Raw genomic sequence first — 25,853 nt, 5'->3', positions numbered from 1 at the left:
GTTTTTCTGTGTGCTACACAGTTTTGAAGTCTTAACCTAAATTGTTCAGTACTCAGTAACATCTTTGGGGAATAACACTTTCCATTTTACAGAAGAGATTTCTTTGGAAGTCCGTTTTGGCATTTGCTAGCATGGTTAACAATAGCTTGACTGACCATTGTAAAAATAGTTATTCTGTGATTGAGTGAATTGTGACACTTGGTTGCTGGCAAATTGTCTCTTTAAATTTGGATGAGGACATTAGCAAGCTTTAAGTGGCCCTTCCCCACGGTACCCCCACCCCCACCCAGGAGACCTGCATAACGGTGCAGCATTTCACAGGGACAATGTCATGACAACCCGAGAAGGGAGAAAACCAAGTGGTTTACTTCTGTGATGGTAATGCATTCCCAGCGAGCTGGTTCCTGCCTTGATGTGGTCATAAAAGGCCTAGGGTTAAGCCTTGAGAATAACGGCAAACTATACCTCTTGGATATCCTGGGAGACAATTTAATGGAATCCAGGTTAGAAAAGTGGTGCGTAGCTGAAATCAAGGCACCACAAGCTCAGGTGGGGTCCACGACGCTCCAACGTGGTCCACACCGGTGCCAGAAGGGGCTGACGGGACGCTGCTCAGCTCACCGAATCCTCCTCAGGCTGAGGGCGCCTGGAGGCGGGGCCGTCGGTCCCTGGGAACTTGCGTGCAAACAAGCATCCCCAACCCCGTCCGTCGCCCCGCGGCCTGGAAGGCGGGCTACGCGCCGCGAGGGGAGGTCGGGTACGGCGGGGCCAATGCGGGTGGCCGGTCCCCTCCTCGGTGGACAGCCCAGCTGGTCCCTCAGGTTGCGCGGCTGTGAGGCTCTCGGCGTCGCGTACGGACGCCCAGGCCCGGGAGCTCGGTGCAGGCCCGAGAGCTGCGACTCGCGCCGCAGCGGCCGGCGGGGGGCGGGGAGGCCGCCGCGCAGAGGCGGAGCTGGGAGCCCGCCAGGACGCCGCCGCGGCTGCCGCCGCCACGGGCCTGCGCTCCTCCCCGCCCGCCTCCGCACGCCCCCGTCGGGCTGGCCTCGCCTCCTCGGCGGCGGCGGCTTCCGCCCCTCGAGCTGCTCTCCCGGAGGAAACGGAAGAAGGCACAAACCATGGAGGGGAACAGGGATGAGGCGGAGAAATGTGTCGAGATCGCCCGGGAGGCCCTGAACGCCGGCAACCGCGAAAAGGCCCAGCGCTTCCTGCAGAAGGCGGAGAAGCTCTACCCGCTGCCGTCAGCCCGCGGTGAGGCCCTTGGTGGTCCCTTCCCTACCTGCCTGGTCTCCAGACCACCGAGCAGCCCGTCCCTACCCCCACCGTCGCCCCCCTGGGAGCCGGCGTGGCCTCGGGTCAGCCCGAGCCCTCCGCGGGACCCCGGGGAGGAGCGTCCCGACACATTCCGACCCGGCCCCAACCGTCCCGGCCGGGCTGGGGACGGGCTGCCGGGGACTCCCTGCACCAGCCTGCCTGCGAGATGCCGGCTCTCGGCTGACCGGCGAGAGGTGCCGGTTCCCTGATCCGATTTCGGAGATGTCCGGCTGCCATTCTCCCAGGAGAATGTCCCTGGAAGATGTGTCGGGTCCTGTCTTAATCTTAGCAGAGTCAGGCTGTGCATCTGGGTGTTAGGTCCTGCGGCCCGCTCCCCCCTCATCCTCGCTCCCAAATAAGGCCTAGGCCCCTAGTAAAGTGAGAGGAACGGGGAACTCGAGTCACTAAAGGTATCCGGTTCCACCATCTCTGGGGTAGAACCTTGTTCCCAGAGCAAACATTTTCGAGTACCTGAGATGACATTGCTTTTCCCTGGGAGAGAGTTACTTACAACAGAGTAGTACAAATTTGGCAAAAATGATAGAGTCTGTAATGATTTGTTAAGTAATATCTGCTTTGATAACACCATACTTATTGACAAATTAGGCAGGTCTCTAAGGAATAGAGTACTGGACTTCTTTTAGTTGAATTCACCCTGTTGGTGTCCTGCTTTCTAGGCCTTAGTAATAGTTGCTAACATTTGCTGACCGCTTACAAACTGCCAGGCCTTCTGCCTGGTGTTTTATATGCATTTCATTTACTCCTCAGAACAATCTTATGTAGAGGTACAGGATTCATTTGATCTGGTTTACCCATAGGGAAACAGACGGCCTTTTGGATGGATGGATGGATGGATGGATGGATGGATGGATGAAAATAGCTTACCCAAGGTCACACAGAAATTAATAGCAAAGTCAGAATAGTACTTGAGCTTTCCAGCTCCAAAAAGCCTTTAACCACTAATCTCTATTGCCTTTCCAAGAGGATACTGCTTCCCTGGAGGTTCAAGGTATTTCCAGGTTAAGAAAAAAATTATTGAAAAGTTAGTAAGAATGCGCGGTTACCTGTTTTATTGTTTTCTTACTTTATTTCTACATTGGTGAATCCCTTTTATTCTTTGCTTTTCTCTATCCTTTCATTATATTGCTATTGAATACTATACCAGAGAGGACAGAAAAGGGAAGTGAAAAAGGAAATTAATTTTTTTAACTGTGGCAAAAAACACATAAAATTTACCAGTTGAACCGTTGTTTCAGTAATGATAACTATTTTCACATTGTGCAACGGATCTGCAGAATTTTTCATCTCACAGAACTGAAAGGCTATACCAATTAAACAACTTAACATTTTCCCCACCCACCAGCCCCTGACATCCAACTTTCTTTTAAAATTGACCACTTTATATACCTTATATAAGTGGAATCGTATGCAGCAGTTCCTCACTGAACATGGTCGATAGGCTGCCACCTTAAGCTAAATGACGTATAATGAAACCAGATTTACCATAGGCTACTTAATATAAACAAGAGATAAGGTCCTACTGCATCTCATCAACATAATGAAGTTGAATGAAACAATGTTATTTGAGGACCTGTTGTAGTATTTGTCTTTTTTGAAGCTTATTTCACTTAGCGTGATGTATAGGAAGTTCATCCATGTTGTATGTGATAGATTTTTTTTTTAAGTTGCATATACGAGGTGTGATCAAACAATATGGTGAATATTTAAATAAAAAACTTATTACAGTAAAAAGCACATTGACATTAATCCCTACCAAAATATGCCTTCTTGCTTCCAACACACTTATCCCATCATTTTTGCCACTTTCTGAAGTAATTCTGAAAGTCCTCTTTCGTTGAGTGTCTAGTTGCACTGTCCTGTATGCCTCGATGTCCTGAATCATTTTGACTTTAGGGAAAAGCCAGAAGTCACATGGTGCCAGAGATCTGAATAAGATCTCTAAATAAGGTGGATGAGGACACATGGTAATGTTTTTATTTGACAGAAATTGCTGTAAACCAAAAGTGATGTGTAACACGGAACGTCCTGATGGAGGATGATTTACTGCACACTTTAAAACACACCTTCTCTCAACAGTAGCTCACACCTGCACTGAACGAGTTGAAACTTGTCACACACTGTGACTAAGTTAGATGCGCTGCTTCCTGTATTGAAGATCCCTGTCTTTCCATTGGATGGCATTTGGCAGCAACATTCGCCGTAATTTATGATCAGAACAGAAAGGCTCCTCATCCACTTTATTCACCAGATCTGGCACCGTGCGACTTCTGGCTCTTCCCCAAAGTCAAAATGACCCTGAAAGGTAAATGTTTTGAATCATTTCAAGACATCGAAGCAGCCATGACAGCACAACTTGAAGACACTCATGAAAGAGGACTTCCAGAACTACTTTAGAAAGTGGCAAGAACAATGGGATAAGTGTGTTTGAAGTGAGGGGACATATTTTGAGGAGAATTAGTGGCAATATGTTTTTTACTGTAATTTTTTTTAATTTAAATATTCACTGTATTGTTTGATCACACCTCATATATCCCACATTTTCATTGTCCATCTGTCAGTAGGCATTTAGGTTGTTTTTACATTTGGGCTATTGTGAATAATCCTGCTATGAACATGGCTATGCAAATATCTCTGTGATCCTGCTTCACATCTTTTGGGTATAGACTAAGAAACCCATTTGCTGGATCATATAGGTAATAATTCTATTTTTATTTTTCCGAGGGACTGCTATACTCTTTTCCATAGTGATTGCACCATTTTACATTCCCACCAACAGTGCACAGGAGTTCTAGTTTCTCCACATTCTCACCAACACTTGTTATTTTCTCTATGCTTGTTTGTTTGTTTTTGATAGTAGCCATCTTAACAAGTGTGAGGTGATATCTCATTTGATTTGCATTGTTCTGACAATTAGTGATGTTGAACATCTTTTAAATGCGTTGGCCATTATATATCATCTTTGGGGTAATGTCTCTTCAGATCCTTTGCCTATTTTTAAATTGGGTTATTTGTTTTATTGATTATTGAGTTGTAGGAATTCTTTATATATTCTGGATATTAACTTCTTATCAGATATATGATTTGCACATTATTTTATCCCATTCTGCAGGTGTTTTTCACTCTGTTGATTGTGTCCTTTGATACACAGAAGTTTTTAAGTTTAATGTAATCCCATTTGTCTATTTTTTTCTTTTATTGTCTGTGCTTTTGGTGTCATTGCTAAGAAACCATTGCCCAGAGTTAAAATTTTTTTAATCTCCCTACTGTATGAATACATGATGTCATTTAGTCATTATCTAGTCCTAGAGGGACAGTTTGAACATTAAGCAAGTAATCACTTGAGACAGAATACTTTGACTTTTGAAGCCTACTAACTTGTAACCTTAATTTTGGGCAAGTTAGAGAACCTCTCTAGCCTTTAGCTTTTTCATATGTAAAATGGGACAATAATATACTGATTTCATAGGGTTGTTATGAGGATCAAATGAGTTAATACATGGAAAGCATTCATAGTAAGCACTCAATTATTTTGGTATCGTTTCCACTTTACAAAGCTCTCAGAATTTTTAAGCTTGTAGTCTGTTATTCTTCTACCATACGAGCAACTTGAATCAATCTACTAAAGGATACCGTAGGATATTAAAGCACAACACAATTTTGGTCTTAAAGACGTGGATATAGGAAAATTTAAGAATTGTAAAGCGAAAATTAGTAGTTCAATGTATTGTAATGTGGCAGTATGTGATTACCAAATAAAGTGATAGGGTACAGTTGTGGTGTACTCTGAAAACCTTAGTTCAGGTGCAGACTTTGCCTCTCACAGCTTTATAACCAGCGACGAGTTACTTAGCTTCTTTAATCCTTGTTTAGTTATGTGTAAAGTGAAGATTTCATCACAGGGTCGATGTGAGCATTAGCTGAAATAAAGTTATGTGCAACTACTTAGCAAAGTGTATTTTACATAGAATGTTTTCAGAATTTATTTATTGGAATAATTTAAGAATTCAGAGGAAGGAAAGAGCTAGAATATTTTTGTAAGTTCCTGATAAAATGCTTAGTGGAGAAAGAAATTGAAGCTCTTGGTTAAAACGAAATTGCATATTTTTGTCCCTGAATATCACCTATTCTAGACTACCATCAAACTCTTGTAGCTCAAAAGAGTTTTGACTGAATGTTCTTGTGGATGTGTTTTCATACTAAGATAGGTAAAAGAAAACATTTTGATCTCCATTATTCTTATACAGCGAATGGGAAGATAACAAAACTAAATACTAGCTATATTCCAGAATTTTTGGCCTCTTTACATTTTATTCTTACCAGGTTGATTGATAAAACACTTTTTAAAATTGGCAAGAATTTTCCTTGAAGAAAAACTTGATCTTCAAATGGATCTAGGACGTTGTTGCTTTCTATGCTTTTATTTGAGAATTTTATTTTGCAGTTTATTTGTTGCAGTTAACTTCTTAGTGAATTGAGTTTTATAGCTTTCAAATATTTTCATACTGTAAGTTTAGTGTACGTGTGGAAGCATTGACATATACGAGTAGCTACTACGTAGGAAATACAAATATTCTGGAAAAATAATGTCAGGAGACAGAAAAATTACATTTTGTTTCTTAAACTGTATATTTGTTGAATTATTGAAATGTTTGGGACTTTCCCGGGATACAGTCTCGCTATCTTAATACTTTACATTGCTATTGTAATACTTTGGTGTTTAGTGCTAATTGGGGGGCAGTTTGAACTATAGATTTTTTTTTTCAGGAGAAAAGCATTTTTATTATTTTCAAGAATTTCATAGTAATTTGAACCAAATGGCAGCCTACCACTTCAAAAAAGGCCATCCTGTATCTTTAACTAATGGATAGTTTATATTTTGCAACATCTATCTGCACAATAGCAATTAAAGTAGTCCTATTTTTATTTTTTCTTCATGTACAACATATGTGTGTAGATTTTTCTTCCTTTGTTTTGATACATTATTTTAAAATTTAAATCTAATAAAAAACATTCAAAGTACTGTCACCTTTTGTCTCACTTAAAATAATAAAATAAAGGTTTTTAAATTGTGATTACACATCTAGAGTATTATCCAACCTATTCCTTTTAAGACAGTTCAGTTTTTTTTGTTTCTGACTTAATTAAAATTTAGTGACAAATACAAACCGTACATTCAGAACAATTATTTTGATAGCATCAAGTTAAGTGTTACAATGATTTTCAAATTTCAGCTAATAGCCAAATGATTTGAGACATTATAGCTGAAGAAAAAGTATTGAATTTGGTTTTGAATCTTAATTTAGTAGTTGTGCGACTTTGCAAAGATAACTACCTTTCTGAGCCTCATTTTCTCATTTATAAAATGGGGATATAGTTACTTAACAAATACATACTGAATGCACAGTGTTTTGCTCCTGGCACAGTTCTTAGGAACTAGGGAGTCAGTGAACAATAAGACAAAGTCTTTGTCCTCTTGGAGCTTGCATGTTGGAGGAGTGAAATGTGAAATACCTGCTGGACATAATGGCTTGATTCCTGACATTCCCTTTTCCTTTCCTTAGCCTCAGTTTCCCCTTGTCTACTATTCGCCAGATTATTACAAGGATATTTTACGAAGTGCTGTAAGAATGCCATATATTGCTACTATGGAAAAAGTATTTGGATAATGCTTTGGAATTAACTGTATAATATTTGTCTTTTTTCTGTCATTTTTGAGTTACTTATTTAAGCACAAAATAATTGCTTTAAGTTAGGATTAATCTCCATTTGGATTCAACTACTTATTCCATGCTTGGTAACATGTAGCTCTCTGCCCTGCTGCATTCATTCCTTGTTGTGAGTGTGTGTGTGTGTGTGTGTGTGTGTGTGTGTCCCTCTCCTAAATTAAAAACTCCTTTGCTGTCAAGAACTATTTTAATTTTAACCATCTTTTTATTCCTGTGGTGCCTAATAGTGTTATGCATATACTTGTAGCATTTATAAGCCTGGATTTTCCAGAATAATACTTGTTTATATAATTGCATTCCCTTTAATAAAGATGATTTGTTAAACAGATAATTAAATGAAAAATTTATAGCTGTACGCTTTTCACGGTCATATATTTAAAAAATGAAGCTCTTCCGTAATCTGACAAGTGTGCAAAAGAATATATATATATGGATTGTCACTATAACAAAAATTTGAAAAGAACATAAATTCCCATCAGTGGGAATTGATGAAATAAATTGCATTACATTCATATATTGTGTACCTCTTAAAAAAGCTGATGCTCCTCAGTAATTTTCCAACCACTTACCCCTCACTATGCTCATTGGCTATAAATCTCCAGCTGTCTTTGTTGCATTCTGAGTTGAGCCTGATCGCTCTCCCCTATTGCAATAGTCCTGAATAAGGTCTTAAAAAAAAAAAAAATTATGTGGACCTATATTTATTCCTGTCAAAATATATATGTATTGTATTATGAATTAAATCAAGCTAGGCTACAAACACATGTAGATTATTCTAGTGTTGTTTTTTTTAAATATATCTAAAAAGCTAGCCAGCTAGCTAACTTTAGTAACTAGAGTTAAATATACCAAAGTGATTGATTTTTTTTTCTTGTGTGGGATTTATATGTGACTTTTACTTTGTTATGTCTTTTTTAGTGAGCTGAGCAACATTGCTTTTTAATCACATAAATAAAAGAAAGCTCTTTCCAGTTGTGAGGAGGAGGGGAAAAATCCATTTGTTTTTCAAAAAATGTGTTCTTATTTTAGATTCTGCTAATGATGGGCATATATATGTCCAGGTGTGTGGCAGAAACTTATTAAATAAAAACAGACCTTGGTTCTTAATTTTTGGATTATCTACATAAACATTTTTAATAGCAGTATATTTACTTTTTCACTGGTTCTCAATATGAAATATTGTGTTTCCCTGAAAATAGGACCTAACCTGAAAGTAAGCCTTAGCATGATTTTTCAGGATGACGTCCCCTGAACATAAGCCCTAATGCGTCTTTTGGAGCAAAAATTAATGTAAGACCCAGTCTAATTTTCGGGAAAACACGGTAAATGAAGACTACTTTAAAACCCCAAGCAAAGCAGTATGTCTGGAAAGTGAATTTGTAAAATGAGGTTGGATAGTTTTAAAACTGAAAGTAAAAGTAATCTGGTTTATAAGTACTGTATCTGCTCAACTAATGTTTGTAATACTGCACATTATTGTAAATGAAATCTCATATAATAGCTAAAATATTTAATAAGTCAGGAAAATCCATTGTGTTCTAAATTCTGACAGTATTTGAATTGAATTATATTACTTTCTCAGGCTTTGGTTCCAGTGATTATTAATATAGAAAACCTTGCTGATTTCCATTTTTAAGATGACAAAACTGGATGTTGAGACTCAGAGGTAATGGAACTTGTGCGAATTTTTTACTCTTTGGAATCAAAGAGTGTTTGATGTGAGTGCATGTACACATACAGCCGTTGTTAAGCAGAACTCTTATATATGAAATTGTAGAAAAATTTTCAATATAGTAACGTTGAATCTGAAACAATAATATGTTCCTGCTTTAGCAGTATTGAGCATGTAGCTTTTAACATGGAAGAGGTCCAGAAAAACACTGGGAGAACATGTTTGTACTAAGTCTGAAAGGAAATGTACAGATAACTTCTAACTAGCATGCATATGGATTTTGTGGCCATCTGTAAATACTAAACACATATAACCATTTTCATTCATATCTGGCACCGCAATTTTTAAAAACAAATTTCTTCACTTATTAGCTGAAATACTCCAATAAAGAGACACTTCCCCTTCTCCTGTCTTAGAGTTACACAGTGCTATAATTCATGTAGGAAAGCTTAATTGCTTTTATCAGTTTTCAAGAAAAGGAATTGGTTCCCTTTTTTTTTTTCAAAAGCAGTAGGAGCCCCTTTAAGGTTAGCTCCTGAGTCCTCTAGACACACTCCCAGTAGTCTTTATTTGTTACCTTGCTCTTTGGTATAACAGAATGTTTCAGACTCTTACACATTTCCTATACTAGTCCTGAAAACACATTTCCTATACTAGTCCTGAAATCAAACATAATAGCCCTACTTTCTCTTAATTAATGGAAAAGGGTGTTTCAGCATCACCACGTGGCATTAAGGATGCTGTAGATGCTAGATTGTTCGTTGTTTCTGGGCCTTTTCAGTGTACAGACTAGGAAATACATTTTTTAATGCTAAAACAGTTTATGAGTTTATATAACTTATTTCCGATTCAAGTCAAGCACTTTGGGGTGTTTACGTAAACTTTTCCAGCTTGTATTTCCAGCTTGTATGTTTCTAGCTTATATTTCTATCTCCTTCCTTACATAGTAATAATTCTGTTTCTCAAAGCCATGGTAAATGACATGATTATTTATTTGCTTTATGCCACATCATATACATAATAGTTTCAGAGTAATATTACCAACACTAATATAATTATTGAAAACAGTTAAATTTTCTTTGCATATACTCCATTTTAATTTCTTTTTTTTTAATTTTGAAATCATTTTCAAACTTACAGAAAAGTCACAAGAATAGTGCAGACTTTCCTTATACATTTTACTCAGGCTTTCTATTGGATAAAATTTTACCATATTTGCTTTATCCTGCCCTCTCTCCCTGGTACTCCTCCTACCCCCCACACATATACAATTTATTCTTATTATATTTTTTTCTGAACTGATTAGTAATATGTTGTAGACATGACGTCCCATTACCCCTAAATAATTCAGTGTATATTTTCTAAGACAAGGGCACTCTCTTACATAACCACAATATAACCATCAAATTCATGAAATTAATGCATGTACCTCATGTAAATTCTGCCATTTTTTCCAGTAGCAAAAAGATACATGATGCATGTATGGGCATGCTTTATTCTCCAGATACCATCTTTTATTCTTTACTTTGGCATTTTTGATGAGTACAGATCAGTTATTTTATAGAATTTCCCTTAATTTGGGCTTAACATTTCCGTATACAAATTTTTTGGCAGAGATACCATAGAAGTCATATTTTCTTAGTGTAACATATCAGGAGACACATCATTAATTTGGTCTTCATTGTTGAGGTTAACTTGCGTCACTAAGTTAAGTTGGTGACTGCCACTTAAAATTTAACTTTTTTCCCCTTTGTAATTAATAAATATTTTGTGGGAAAATACTTTGAGATTGTGTAAATGTCCTGTTCCATAAAATACTTTCAGCAATTCCTTTCAGCATTCGTTGATGATTCTTTCCTGGATTAGTTTCTGATGGTTGCCAAACGGTGGTTTTCTAATTCTGTCATTCTTTTAATAATTTATTAGTTGGCATTCAACTTATTCAGTGTATGAGTATGAATTCATGGATTCTTATTTAATGTTAGTATTTATTTTGATGCTCAGATCTCCTCAGATTTAGTCAGTAGGAGCCCTGTGTCTTTTTGATGTTCTCATCCTATTAGTGTCCTTACCTTATGGCACAAATAATTTTCAAGCCCACTTTTTACTTTCTGCCCTGGGAATCAGCTATTTCTCCAAGGTACCCTATACTTTTTAGTGGACAGTGGTACTTGGAAAGATATACACACTAGGTAAGCTTATTACAACAGGAGTGTCATTGCCTCTAGGTCTCTTCAGTAGATACAGCGTGTATAAATGCATGTATGTATATGTATGTGTATGTATATCTGTTAATGTGTGTTTGTGGGAATACGTACATCTATAGTAATTTAATCTGTATTAATCTATATTATTTTTGATATCTGTGCAAGATTCACATGCCTCTTTTTTAGTTCACCACAGAATTCATCTAGCCTTCTCCATTTCCAGATTTGTAATTCCATTCTCTGACAGTATCCTTAGGTGAGATAGTGAGAAATGTGGCTCCTGTTTTCTTCAATTTATTTATTCATTTTCCTCTGTGTGCCTTAAGTTGCCTCCTTATCCCTATTGGTGCACGTCCTATCAAGCTCAGGCTATTTTTGGCTGTGACTTCTTTCTTTGGTCTCAGTAAGCTTCCTCAGTTGAGGCCTCAGCTGCCAAAAGGAAGAGAAGGGAACGGAAGAGAAGACCAATATTTTTTTTTCAAGTAAGAATAAAAACAAAGGAAGCAGCCTACAATTTTTAAAATATTTGAACCTATCTACAGTGTCAGAACATATTATCATTACCTACTATATGCTCTCTCATTTAATCATTTAGTCTTATCCGTATATGGATACACTTAATTCTCCACATCAGTCCTGTGTATCTCTTAATTATTTTGGATTCCTGAAGCTTGTCCTCTAGTAGATTTCTAGGAAGGGCTTGTGGGAGTTGTGCTCCCTAAGTTCTGGAATGTTGAAAACTGTCTATCTGTGGTCTTAATGTTTGAAGTTAATTTGGTGGATATAAAATCCTTAGCTCCAGTTTTGTTTCTTTGGATATCTAAATATGTTAAGCTGTTGTTTTGTGCAAGTACTGCTGATGAGCAAAGTCTGATGACAATCTCGTTTTCTTTATAAATATCTGATCTTTTTGCCAATTATATAGCTGTTTTCTCCAATTATATAGCTGTTTTATTTTTCTTCAACAGGACTTCCATTATATTTATGTTGGATCTTCTTTAACTACCTTCAATATTTGCCATTTTCTTTCTAATTTTTTGTCTTTTTTTCATTTAAAAAAAATTTCCGCCTTTTTGTATTGTCTTTCATTTACACAACATTATCTGTTGTGTTTATTAACTCCTTCTTTCTTTTAGTTTAGTCTTTTTAGAATTGATTTCTTTTTTCAGATAGATAGATTAGATAGATAGATAGATAGATAGATAGATAGATAGATAGATAGATAGATTAGATAGATAGATTAGAGAGAGAGAGAGAGAGAGAGAGAGAGAGAGAGAGAGAGAGAGAGAGAGAGATACTTTTTGGGATTGTCCTAATTCTAATTTTTGTGTTATTTCGTATTATGTATAACTTCTTTTTTCTTTTTTAAGATTTATTGGGGAATATTGAGGAACAGTGTGTTTCTCCAGGGCCCATGAGCTCCAAGTCGTTGTCCTTCAGTCTACTTGTGGAGGGCGCAGCTCAGCTCCAAGTCCAGTCGCTGTTTTCAATCTTTAGTTGCAGGGAGCACAGCCCACCATCCCATGTGGGAATTGAACCTGTGACCTTACTGTTAAGAGCTCGCGCTCTAACCCACCCGAGCCATCTCATCACCCCTCCAGCAGCTCAGTGGCAGCTCATAGTTTTCAATCTAGTTGTGGAGGGCGCAGCTCACTGGCCCATGTGGGAATCGAACCGGCAACCCTGTTGTTCAGAGCTCGCACTCTAACTGAGCCATCCGGCCGTTCTTAAAGTCTTTTCAGCTTGGTTTGAAGTACTAGGTTATAGTGTTTACCTGTTTTGTAAGCAAGTCTTTGTGATGTGCTTTCATTGTCTTCAGAGAGTTATTTTAGTTCTGTTCCTTTTTTCTCATAATAACTTTCTATCAGATTTCCATTCTATTATTTTCTTTTACACATTTTTATATGAAGTTAGTTAGCCTTTCTAAATCCACAAAGATCTTTCTTCTGTTTTTATGTAATGGTTGAAAATATGTCACCATATAAGATCTCCTCACTTCTTTCTCTTTCTCCACTTTATCTGGAGTTTCTCTCTTTTTTCTATTGCCCCTGCCCTCTTCAGTTTTGTTCCTGTTTCCAGTAGTTTCTCCTCAGTGTGATTTTGTTCTGGAAGAGAGCTTTGGCTGATTAATTTTGAAAGTTTAGGGAGTGGAGCGTTCTATGCCTTTAAGAGTTTATTATGGACCCTTTCATTCATGTGCTATTGTAGTGAGCAAAATCCATTCATTTTTATACACTTTTCTCAGTTTTGCCTGCTGTGTTACATACAGAATCCCTATTGATAATTTTAGAGTTATTTTGCTCTGTGAATTGGCAAATACCTTATTACTATCCTCTACTTCTTCCCACACATATGGTAATACCCACATAGATCTGTTGGTTGGTAGTCCCCACCTTCTTGTATTTTGTGCATGAGGTTTTGAGTTTGCTAATTGATCTGATTTTATGAGAGAATTTGCAGAGATTTAAATTTTAAGCTGCTGTCACAGCCTTCTTTGAGAGTTTCCATAAAATTTTTCGTATTTAAAAGTTGTGAACCACTATCCCATAGATCATGCTACTTCTGATATCAAGGTTAACATTGTGATTGCATTAAATAAAAACTAAACAATCAACAGTTAAGCTAATCAAGTACTGTGTGTTATACTTATCTTGTTAATAACTAATAGATTGCTGTCTAATTAAGAGCCTTTCTGTAGCAGCTATAACTAGATGGTTATTAAAACTGAATTTCTTATGTCTTTGATGACCTCTTGAATGCATTAGCTAGGGAAAAAATATGGTAGAAAAAAGTTCATATATATATCTATATATCTATATATATATAGATATATATATATAGATATACACACACAAACACATATAAAGAAATATATGTTTCAATTTGCCAATGACACTGCTAGGATTTAAACATATGTATGTATGTGTATATATATATATATATATATATATATATATATATATATATATATATATATATGTTATACATACTGTGTTTCCCTGAAAATAAGACCCAGTCTTATATTAAGTAGTGCTCCAAAAAACGCATTAGGGCTTATGTTCAGGGGATGTCATCCTGAAAAGTCTGCTAGGGCTTATTTTCCAGTTAGGTCTTATTTTCAGAGAAACATGGTATCAGCTATATATCTATATATGTGATAGATAGATAGATAGATAGATAGATAGATAGATAGATAGATGTATATCTATATATATCTAAGATGTATCAGCTTTATTGAGATATAATTCACATACTGTACAATTACTTGACTTAAAGCATACTATTCAGTAGGTTTTAGTATATTCACAGTTGTACAAACATTACAGCAATGACTTTTAGAACATTTTCTTCTCTTCAAAATAAAACCCCATGCTCATTAGCAGTCACTCCTCATTTCTTACCAATTCCACTCTTTCTTTTCGACTAGCCCTTGCAATGACTAATCTACTTTTCGTCTCTGTGGATTTGCCTATTCTATTTCATATAAGGGGAATCATACAATATGGTCTTTTGTGACTGGCTATTTTCACTTAGCATGTTTTCAAGGTTCATCTGTATTGTAGCATATATCAGTACTTCATTTTTTTTTTCGTTGTTGAATAATGTTCCATTGTATGGACGTATCACATTTTATTTATCCATTCATCAGTTGGTAGAAATTTGGATTGTTTCTACTTTTATTTCTGGAACATTTAGGAACCAGTTTTTTGTAGATGTATGTTTTCATTTCTCTTGGGTATATACCCAGGGATAGGATTTTTGGGTCAAATGGTGTCTGTATGTTTAGTCTTATAAATAACTACCAGATGATTTTTTTTCAAAGTAGCCACAACATTTTACATTTCCACCAACAGTGTATGAGGGTTCCAATTTCTCCCCATCCATGCCAACACTTGTTACTGTCCATATTTTTTATTATAGTCATTTTAGTGAGTGTGAAAGAGTATCTCATTGTGTATTTTCATTTTCCTAATGGCTATTGATCTTGATCAACTTTTCATGTGTTTATTGACCATTTGTATATCTGTTTTGGAGAATGTCTGTTCAGATCCTTTGCACATTTTTAAATTGAATTTTTGGTTTTATTATTGAATTGTAAGAATTCTTTATATATTTTGGGTATATGTCTCTTTTTTTTATTAGTTTCAGGTGTACAAAGCAACGTAATAGACATTTATACCCCTCACAAAGTGATAACCGCCCCAATCTACTACCTCTCTGACATTGTATGTAGCCGTTACAATACCATTGACTTTATTCCCTATGCTATACTTTACATCCTGTGACTTTATCTACATCTATATCTATCTAAATCTATATTTCTCTACATTTAATTATAGTAAACATTCAGTATCATTCTACTTCAGCTTCAGGTGTACAGCGCAGTGGTCAGGCAGCTACACCGCCCATTAAGTGATCCCCCTGTAAGTCCAGTGCCCGTCTGGTACCCTAAATGATCTTTACAACACTGTTGATTCTATTCCCCACACTGTATTTCATATCCCCGTGACTATATTGTGACTACCAATTTGTACCTTCTAATCCCTTTACCTTCTCCCCATCCCCACCCGCCTCCCATCTGGCAACCATCTGTTTTCTTCTCTATATTTCTGAGTCCATTTCTGTTTTATTTGCTCATTTATTTGTTCTTTAGATTTCACATTAAGTGATATCACATGGTATTTGTCTTTCTCAGTCTGACTTATTTCACTGAGCATAATATTCTCTACGTCCATCCATGTTGTTGCAAATGGTAAGATTTCATTCTTTTTTATGGCTGAGTAATACTCCATTGTATAATGTACCACAGTTTCTTTGTCCAATTGTCTATTGATGGGCATTTCTGTTATTTCAATATCTTCAGTATTGTGAATAGCGCTGCAATTAGTGTTTTGGATTTCTTTGGATAGATACGCAGGAGTGGAATTGCTGGGTCATAAAGTAGTTCTATTTTTAATTTTATGAGGCACCTTCATTCTGTTTTCCATAGTGGCTACTCCAACATCAAGTGTACAGAGGTTCTCTTTTTCTCCACATCCTCACCAACACTTGTTTTTTGTTGTATTTATTGATGATAGCCATTCTGACCAGAGTGAGGTGGTATGTCGTTGTGGGTTTTTTTGCATTTCTATAATGATTAGTGACATTGAGCATGTCTGTTGACCATCTGTATGTCCTCTTTAGAGAAATGTCTCTTCATGTCCTCTGCCCGTTTTTTAATGGGGTGGTTTATTTTTTTGGTGTTGAGTTGTATGAGTTTTTCATAAATTTTGGATATTAACCTCTTACCAGATGTATCATTGGCAAATATGTTCTCCCATTCAGTAGGATGTCTTTTTGTTTTATTGATGGTTTTCTATATGATTTTATAAACATTTTCTCCCATTTTGTGGCTTGTCTTTTTACTTTATTAGTGATATTCTTTAAAGGGCAAAAGTTTTTAATTTTAATGAAGTCTAGTTTCTCTATTTTTTCCTTCGTTGCTTGTACTTATGTTATCATATCTAAGAATGTTTTGCCTAAATCAAAGTCACAAAGATTTACTCCTATATATTTTTTTCTAATAGTTTTATAATTTTAGCTCTTACATTTATGGGTATGATCTGTTTTGAGCTATTTTTTGTGTATGGTGTGAAGAAAGAATCCAAATTCATTCTTTTGCATGTAGATAGCTGGTTGTCCCAGTACCCGTTGTTGACCCTTAAGTTCTGATTTGTAGTATGTTCATTCTTATTCAGTTGTTTTCTTATCTCCATTGTGATTATTTCTTTGATACACGAGTTGTCTAACATTTTTCTTTCCAACCCATTTGTGATCCTTCTAGTTACATTTTTGTAATTTATTTCTCTTAAATGCATTTTGCTTATAAATTGTGGTATATATGATACTTATTCTTTGAGATTTGCAGAGGATAACATTATGTTCCAGCTCTGATGTAGTAAATTTTTATTTCTTGAGTGCCTGGAAAGAATGAATATTCACCAGTTGTTGGATATAATGTTGTTATGTCTCTTAGATCAAGCTTGATAAATTAAATGTTTGTATCATTTGTATCCTTAGTGATTTTTTAAAAATTTGCTCAATGTTAATTATTGTTTGAAATGTATTAAAAACGTTAAAATCATCTACCATCATGGTTAGTTTCTTCATATTTTTCCTTTTAATTCTGCTAATTTTTCTTTTTACTTTTTTTCTTTTAGTTTCAGGTGTAAAAAACAATGTAATAGTTGGACATTTATACCCCTCACAAAGTGATAACAGCTCTTCTTCAATTTTTTTTATGTATAGTTTCAACTTATAGGAAGTTTCAAGCATTCACAGGAGAGAGAATAGTATAATCAATCTCTGTCACCCTCCCATCTTTAACCATTATGAATATATATAACCAATCTTATTTCATATATTCCGTCTACCCCCTCTTTTATGCACCATCAGTATTTAAAGCAAATTCTAGATGTAACTATTATTGCTTTATCAACTCAATGTTTAGATTTACTCATACATTTATCATATTTACTCATACATTTATCACCATTTCTTTTTACAGCCTGTTGGGAAATGTTTTCCTTCTTCCCAAAACAAATGCTTATATTACAGTATACTCTAGAAATCTTAGTAGTAAATTTTCTAAGTTCTTGTTTGTTTGAAAATGTTTCCAATCTTGGTGTAGTTTCTAGAAAATTAGTGCAGAACTCAAGTTGACAGTTATTTACCCTGAGCATTTTGAAGATATTACTCTAGTGTCTTTTAGCTGCCATTGTTGCTGTTGAGAAATAGATAGGAAGTCGATTTCTGTTTCTTTGTAGATAATCTGATTGGCTCCTTTAAAGACTATCTCTTTTTCTTTGGTATTCTGCAATTTTACCATGATATGACAAATGAAAGTATGTCATACGTAATTGAATGATAGTAATTTTGAGTTATTAGCTGTAAATTTCTTAATATTCTTCTTCCAAATGGTGATTAGTGGTCTATACACAGTTAAGTACGTAAGGGAATACTTGCTATTTTAAAAGCCCCTATGATAAATCTTTTGGGAGTACCTGATTCTTAATTTGTAAGCTTTATAACTTTGTTCTCAAGATCATGTGTTTGTACCTTGATGTAAACAGGCATAGTATGCTTTCTGTATCTTTCTACAGCACTATTGGAAATAATTATGAAAAATGGAAGCACAGCTGGAAATAGCGCTCATTGCCGAAAACCATCAGGTAGTAGTGATCAAAGCAAGCCTACTTGTACAAAGGACAGCACATCTGGTAGTGGTGAAAGTGGAAAAGGCTACACCAAAGACCAAGTAGATGGAGTTCTCAGGTAGGAATAAATATGATTTATATCTCAACTACAGTTGATACTAATGTAACGTTAAAATGTTGATAACACCTGGGTGGCTGGTTAGCTCAGTTGTTTAGATCATGGTGCTAATAATACCAAGGTTGCTGGTTCGATCCCTGCATGGGCCACTGTGAGCTGCACACTCCTTTAAAAAAAAAAAAATGTTGATAACTCCTAAAGAAGTGTTTGAATTATAAGTCAATAGAAAAACAGATGTCAAGGGATTGGATTCTTATGGGAAGTTCCTTATGCTTTATATTCTTTTTAAATTAGTCTGTAAAGTACCAACCCTGTGGAAGGTTCCATCTTTTAAAGTAACTATAAGCCACAAAGTTACTTCTAGATCATTATTTTGGAGGAAAATTATTTCAGTCTTTTGACACAGTACAGTATTTAGATAACAGTATTGAAAAAGGATACTTGTTTTGTCTTGAAAGCAGGAGAATTTCATATGAGAGAAAAATTGAGGGCAATAGCAACAGCATTTTCAATTTCCTACTTATATTAATGAAAGATAGCTTTTTTTTTTCTATTTGTTTTCTTTCCTAAAGCTATCTTTATATACAGAGGGTGCCAAATATATATATATATATATATATATATATATTTTAAGAAAGGAAAACTGTATTAAAACAGCAATACTCAATATATATCAATAACACAAGATGAATACAAGTCACGTTTGACTTCTGGAATTACAAGAGGTGCTCAAAGTGGTTTTTATCAGCGTCCAGACACTTCTGCTTGAACAACGTTGACCGAAGTGTCCACTTGTATACATTTTTTTGGCGTCCCTGGTATATATTCAAATACCATAACATCTTTTCCTTTTAATTTGTTTTCACTCTAACTATCCTGTCTTAGTGCTTTAGTTTTATTCATGACACACTTCTACTTACAGTAGAAGAATTAGGTATAGTTGAAAAATTATGAACTGGGTTTTAGGGATTTGACTTTACTAATTTTATAATTAAGAAAATAGTTTCTGGAAGTAAAATGAACCTCTGAGTATGAAACACTAGAGAAAGTACTGTTTTGCTTACCACTACAGCTTAATGAAGCTGTATTGATGTACTAATATTGCTCTCTAGGGAAACTAAAGTATAAGGATGAAGGACTTTGAACAGTGATTAAATGGATAATTTCACATAGAGAGTACATTTTAATACAGTGAACTAGCTCAGGTGAAGAGTTGGTAAAACTAGTTAGATTGTCTTTCTCTTTTGCTTTCTTATCTGCTTATTTTAGTCTTTACTTTCTCATCCTTTTTTCCTCCATTCTTACTTTTTTTAGTTCATTCTTTTTTACTCACTATATATAATTTGAAATTAAAGTCATTTTAAATCAAATATCAAGGTAGTTATATTTTGCTTTTTCCCCTAGATATTTAGATGCTAAAGCTTGATTGTAAAAGATTCCTTAATCATAGTAAAGCCATGAGGGTAAGCCATGAGCCAAGAGGGTATTTGATTAGAATGAATCTCAGAGTGAAGCACTCTGAGAATATAATGTTGCTAGCCACCTTATAAGTGTAGTATTGTGTCAGAGGTGGCTGAATAAGTGAGATAAGTGAATAAGTGAGAGACTTGTTTTGAATTTCTTTTTTAAAAAGCTTTAATTAAACAGAGTGCTGAAACATGTTCCAGGAAACCACCTGTATCTGAAAACAAATTATGCGTTCTTACAGAAATTACTTTTTATTGGGAGAACATGTTCTCAATGAAAGACCTAATTAAAGTTAATTGTGTGTGTGTATGTGTGTATGTGTGTGTATATCTAGATAGATAGATAGATAGATAGATAGATAGATAGATAGATAGATAGATGTGTGATTTTTATTTGGAATCATTTTGTGATTATTTTTTAGAAAGACTATAGAATCACCTATATATTTGAAAATATCATTAAAAATGTAATTGAAAATTTTGAAGAATCGGAATGTACTAAATCTGGTATTTGTTTTTTTTAAATCTCTTTTTCTTAATTTTCTCTACCCTAGCCTTGAAAGGAAAAGAGTAGCACAAGGTATGGCAGAAATAAGGAAGGGAAATCAACTCTTTGTTTTTCTATCTCTGTTTTAATATTTAGGCAGGACGACATCTTAAGAATGGAAGGATGAAATACGATGGTGCAGATACACTTTCTGTATGTCCAGAGTTGGCCGGAAACATAAAATGTTAAGGGAGTTTTTTTTGTTGTTGTTTTGTTTTGTCTCTTGGCTTCTATATTCTCTGTGAAATTGGGGATGAGGTTATCCTCTGAGAATTATAAGAAAAGAAATAAGATGGAAAGCTTGAGGAGAGTGGTAAAAGTGTGAAATATTTGCAAAGGGAAAGGTAAAGGGAATGAAAGGATTACTGGTTAGCATTAAGGACCCAGCCAGATTTGAGACCATGAATTCTTACCAGGAGGAAGTATTAGCTTAGTAGTATACCTGTATTACAGACTATTTCTCTGCTTAATAATTTTATACACCTTTTTTATTAAATTTTTTTTCCTTTGTAGACTAAATATGATTGGAATATTCTCTAATAGAGTCCCTAATTTACTCAAAATACTTCAGTCAGTACCTATGTGAGAGTTGCTTAGTTTAGTCATGTAACACTTTTTCCTTATATTAGCCTTCGTAAGTGTTGCTTCAGTGACGTAACAGATCACCAGCAAACATTTACATGCTGTTATGTTTTTTTTTGTTTTACCTATACACAGGGGATTTTTCTGATGAAAGCCATGTTATCTTGTTGGTTAGCACGATTGTGCAAACAAGTTGCTCAGTGACAATTTGGCTCAATGGGAGAAGCCATGCAATAATACTGCATCCATTGCATAAGTAAGAGCTAGCTTACAGTAACACAGAAGAAAAAGTGTGTAACTTTGTATAAATTACGTTCTGTGAAATTAAGCACTGATTGTTGTCTTTGAGTTGAAGTATATTGAAAAATTTCAGAGAAAAAGGTGTCATGGATCTGATTTGAAAAAGTTTTTAATATCACATTGGAAAAAGTCATTTTAAAAATTTACAAGATCAATGTGAAATCATTAATTGGGCCATTGTTTTATTTTTCAATTTGGAACACTTCTGTACAACTATTAAGTCATTTGAATTATGGGGATTTTATTAGAATTTTATCTAAGTTGTAGTTCTTTAAATGAAAAGAAATCATTTTGCTAAACTTATAAAATAAATAATCCTTTGCCACAAGAATAAACAGGTATTTCCCTAAATACCAATTAAACTTGGAATCTGTTTAAAAAATCAGCTATAAAGTATGAAAAAAAAGAATTGAAAGAGGGCCCTTCGTCCCTGCCCACTACGCTTTCATGCACATAGAGGAAAACACAAAGGCTGAATCAGACATACTTCCCCATTGTTGAGCCACCAGACAGCTCTCTGGTCTTACACAATATTTACTTCTGGGTAGATAATGGGTTACCTCTTTTTAATTCTTTTTTTTCTGTCTTTTTTTAATTCTTTGGTGAGGATGGAGAAGGTTTGAATCTTTCAGTAAGGAGCAAACTGTAAAGAGAGTGACAAATGCAGTTTAGCTGGTGAAAATGAGCGTGAGGAACAAAAATGTTAATTAAAATAAATACATGAATGGTAATTTTTCATTCAGGTGTGAAAAATTAGGTAAATGAGTATATTTTGAGCATTAGTTGAAATACGTAGTCTTCAGCTTGTCCTTTGGTGATGTCGACTTTATACCTCTCTGCTGGTTTTTCAAATAATTTCTCTAGTATATGATGAAAACTTTAGTGCACGGAAGATATGGCAGAGGGAGATAAGCTAAGAATTAGTGAAACATTGTTTTTCTTACGTTTTCTGTCATTGTGGCAATTCTTAGCTTTATGACTCACCCAGAGGATTGTAAATTCCAATCTAATATCCCTGCAATCTCCAGCAGCCATTTTCTGGCCTGCCTTTTTCTATTGCCTAGCTTTTTGTGCTCAGGAAATAGTAACAAAACAAACCTAGAAGGTTAATCTGGTGTACAATTAAACATCTTATGCATTCAAACCAAATATTAATGACTTTAGAATTGTTCAATGTTTTGTTTATTACTACATTTTGTTTTCTTCATTCACATAATGTCTGTCATATTCGTAGCTCTATTCTGTTTTTCATAGTGTATTCTTCTCTATTCCAAATTGAGTTTTGGTACCAACCACATTTTCATTATAGCTCTTACCACCTTTGGTCCAAAAATAACTTTTAGATTTTCACCATTTCTGCCCTCAAATTGAACCAGTCATTGATTCATTGAACACCTATGGTAAACAAGACACAATCCTTCAGGGGACATATCGTTTAGAAAGAGTAGTCAGACAAGTAAACAGGTAGTCGCAGTACATTGTGATAATTGCTGCAATAAGGCTAAGTTCAGAGAGCTTTGAGAGGACATAAGAAGGTCACCAAACCTAGTCTTGAGGAGTTTTGAGTTCTTGAGACAAAGAGCTAAGCTGAGATCTGAAGAAGTTGTGGAAACTTACTATAAGCTAGAAGGCACCAACACCAACATTTGAAAATATCTAGGAAGGAAGAGAGTCTGTTTAAACACTGACTGGAAAAGCAAAAAGAAAGGAAGATGGGTACTCAAGTCTGAAGAGGCTTCTTTTCTTCTTTATTCTGGTTCTGAACCAGAATAACCTAGACGAACTGAAGTTTGAATCCTGTGAATCCTTTCCCGGTCACCTTAGCAGGCTTCCCATTCCTCTCTGTTCCCCTTTAGCACTTTACATTTCTGTAAATATTTATCACCATGTGATGTACTTTATATTTTATTTGTATATTTGTTCATTGCTTGTCCCTCTCCCAATTGTAAATTTAATGTGAGCAGGGATTTTGTTGTTTGACTGTTTTATTCACTAGTATAACATCTGAAACAGTGTCTAACAGAAAGTAGGTGTTTTCACAAACACCTACTTTTTATTGAAGAAATAAATTCTGGTTCCCATCTATTACTTGGTTATATGACTTTTAACAATTTACTTAACCATTCAAAGCCTTAATTTCGTCATTGGTTAAATAGGAATAATATCTACTTAATGAGGAGTAAATGAGATAACGTGTAAAATAATCAACGTAAGATTCTGTAATTCTCTATGTGAAAACTGTGTGAACCAGATGTAGTTTGGAATTCAGAATTCTTCATATTTTAGAAAGATAATAAGGAGCATATATTATACATTACATAAAATCTTAGCAGTGTCTGGTAAACAGCCCAGAAACTAATGGGTAATATTTTTACAACAAAACATACAAATATTCACACTTAAATGGGATAAATGAAGTTATATAGCAGTTTCACATGCATTCAGGTCAAATGTTGCCTCTAAAAGACCTTAAGTTAAGGTTTTGCAGGCAAATTAGTAACAGAATTACTTAAAGTTTTTCAGAGCAGAATGGATATTGGAACATGGATGTAGGATTGTGGACTTGTGCCTGACACACAGGAGTTGTTCTATAAGTGTCCCCCTTCCCCTTTTTTTTTTAATCGCATAGTTTCTAAACATATTTAGGGGAGTGGGTCTCTATAAAGGCAGGGATTGTTCTGTGTTCACCAATATACGTAGCTCAACTACTCGAACACTATCTGGGACATAGTTGGTGCTCAATAAATATTACTGACTAAGTAAAGGAAATGTCATGTTTATGAAATAAAATAGACTTGTGTTAATATTTATTAAGTATCTAAAGTAGAAAAATCCAATTTTAATTATTATTACTATAAAAAAGACTGCGTAACAGACTTTTGTTAATGTGATTATGAGAATATTTCTATAATCGTATACAATGTCTTATCTTTTTTCCTATTTTGTATACCAAATGATGAATTCTTGCATTATAAAAGGAAAGCTGAGGCTCATTTATTCTAGAAATATTTAATGAGAACCTTCCATGTACCAAGTGCTGTGATGAATATAGATTTAGTAGTTTTTAAAAAAAGATCAATCCTGTCTGTTTTCTGTGAAAACTTTGAGTCAGTGCCAGCTAATACTGGCAGTTAGCTGCCAGTGAACAATTGTGCCTCGGATCCCTTTACCTGTTACTACCTCTGTTATCTACTTCACAGGGAATATATCAAAGTCATAAAGTACGCCACAAAATAATGTGTAAAATGTACATGGATTTTAGTGGAGAAAAACTATTATGTTGTGGGAGAATGTTAGCATCTGAAAATGTTAATGTTCTCTGCTCTATTTACAGTATTTCTTTTCCCAATATATTTTAAAGATTCCAGGCTTAAGTCCGTTACATCTTTAGGGTTATAAACTATGTAAGTACAGTATGTCCTCGAATAATGATGTTTCAAAATTGTTTCGTTATAATGTTGATGAGATGCTGTAGGAACTTAACTCTTGTTTATATCAATTCACCTACGGTAAAATTGGTTTGATTATATATCATTTTGCTTAAAGTTGCAGAACCTATCTATGACGTTAAGTGAGGACTTACTGTAATCTTTAATAGTGTGCTTATCACGATGAAAATAAGGAGTAACAAACATTTTTGAGTCCCATGATATATTTTATTATGAGATTTTATCTTTCTCAGAGAGTGGCACAGATGAATTCTCTTTAGCATAGCCAAGTTGCCTTACCATTTAAACCGTAGTGTACTGTAATTGTTTTACATGTACTAAGCTATTACTTTGATATTTGGTTAGGTCTGCATTACGCAACAACAAAACTCTCGGCGTGCAATGCATCCTAATCTTTAGCTGTTACATACTTGTGAGGAGTATTGGAATTTCTTTATGCTCATAAAAGTACTATAAAATTGTTCATATCCTCTAACTTTAGTTACAGTGTGTGCTCTGTCCTTCATCCACAGTTGTTACGGACTTTGCTTTCCTTCTCTATAGTTGTGATGAATTGTACCAAGGACATTCTCATGGCCGACTCTCCTTAGACTGGGAAGATGTTGGAGGAATGGTCTGTGGTCAAAACCCAGAATGAAGCAGTAACCCTTCACGGGATAAGCTAGCATTTGAAATTGAGAAAATAATCCACAAACGTTTCTTTACATTATTCTAATAAATAAATAAAAATTGAGCTGTTACATGAACTTCTTCCTTGAAATTTACATTATAACACACTCTGTTGTTCACAGCATACACAAATGTAAAAACTACTATGAAGTGCTGGGAGTGACCAGAGATGCTGGCGATGAGGATTTGAAAAAAGCGTACAGAAAGCTTGCTTTGAAGTTCCATCCAGACAAGAACCATGCACCTGGAGCGACAGATGCGTTTAAAAGTAAAGCAAACCTTTTAAAGCAGTTTTACTAAGCTCTCTTGAGAACCCACGGACAATGTTTCAGAATATTAAATTCTGCCGTTAGACTGCTGGTGCATTTAGGAGCCAGCAGAAGCAAGAGTCCTCAAAATCCTTTAAAACTTCACTGTTAACTTGTTGTACCAAGAGCCAAACAGATGTAGTTTGGCTTCACGAAAGCAACATGCCAATTTGGGGGAAGTCCTAAGTAACTTACAGAGACATACCCGTGCATGCTTTCTGCTTTACCACACACAAGTAGTGTGATGATTATGCTCGAGCTTCTAGTGTATTCTTACCAGG

At 35.3% G+C, this 25,853-nt stretch overlaps 1 protein-coding gene across 2 annotated transcripts in view; it reads left to right on the top strand.

Moving 5' to 3' along the window:
• Positions 1-948: 948 nt before the first annotated feature.
• Positions 949-25,853, top strand: part of DNAJB14 (DnaJ heat shock protein family (Hsp40) member B14) — a 47,113-nt gene continuing 22,208 nt past the window's right edge. The window contains exons 1-3 of one of the 2 annotated variants that reach the window (XM_081053923.1): positions 949-1,248; positions 18,080-18,251; positions 25,387-25,532. In XM_081053923.1, the coding sequence (XP_080910049.1) occupies positions 1,116-1,248; positions 18,080-18,251; positions 25,387-25,532 (451 nt within the window). In that variant the 5' untranslated portion in view covers positions 949-1,115. The remainder of the gene's footprint in view (positions 1,249-18,079; positions 18,252-25,386; positions 25,533-25,853) is intronic. The other variant, XM_081053924.1, reaches the window with a different exon arrangement.

The sequence above is a fragment of the Rhinolophus hipposideros genome (assembly GCF_964194185.1).
Source record: "Rhinolophus hipposideros genome assembly, chromosome: 1".
In the NCBI taxonomy this organism is placed as follows: Eukaryota; Metazoa; Chordata; class Mammalia; order Chiroptera; family Rhinolophidae; genus Rhinolophus; species Rhinolophus hipposideros.
Note: the sequence above shows the minus strand (reverse complement) of the source record. Positions and strands in the feature narration are given on the sequence as shown.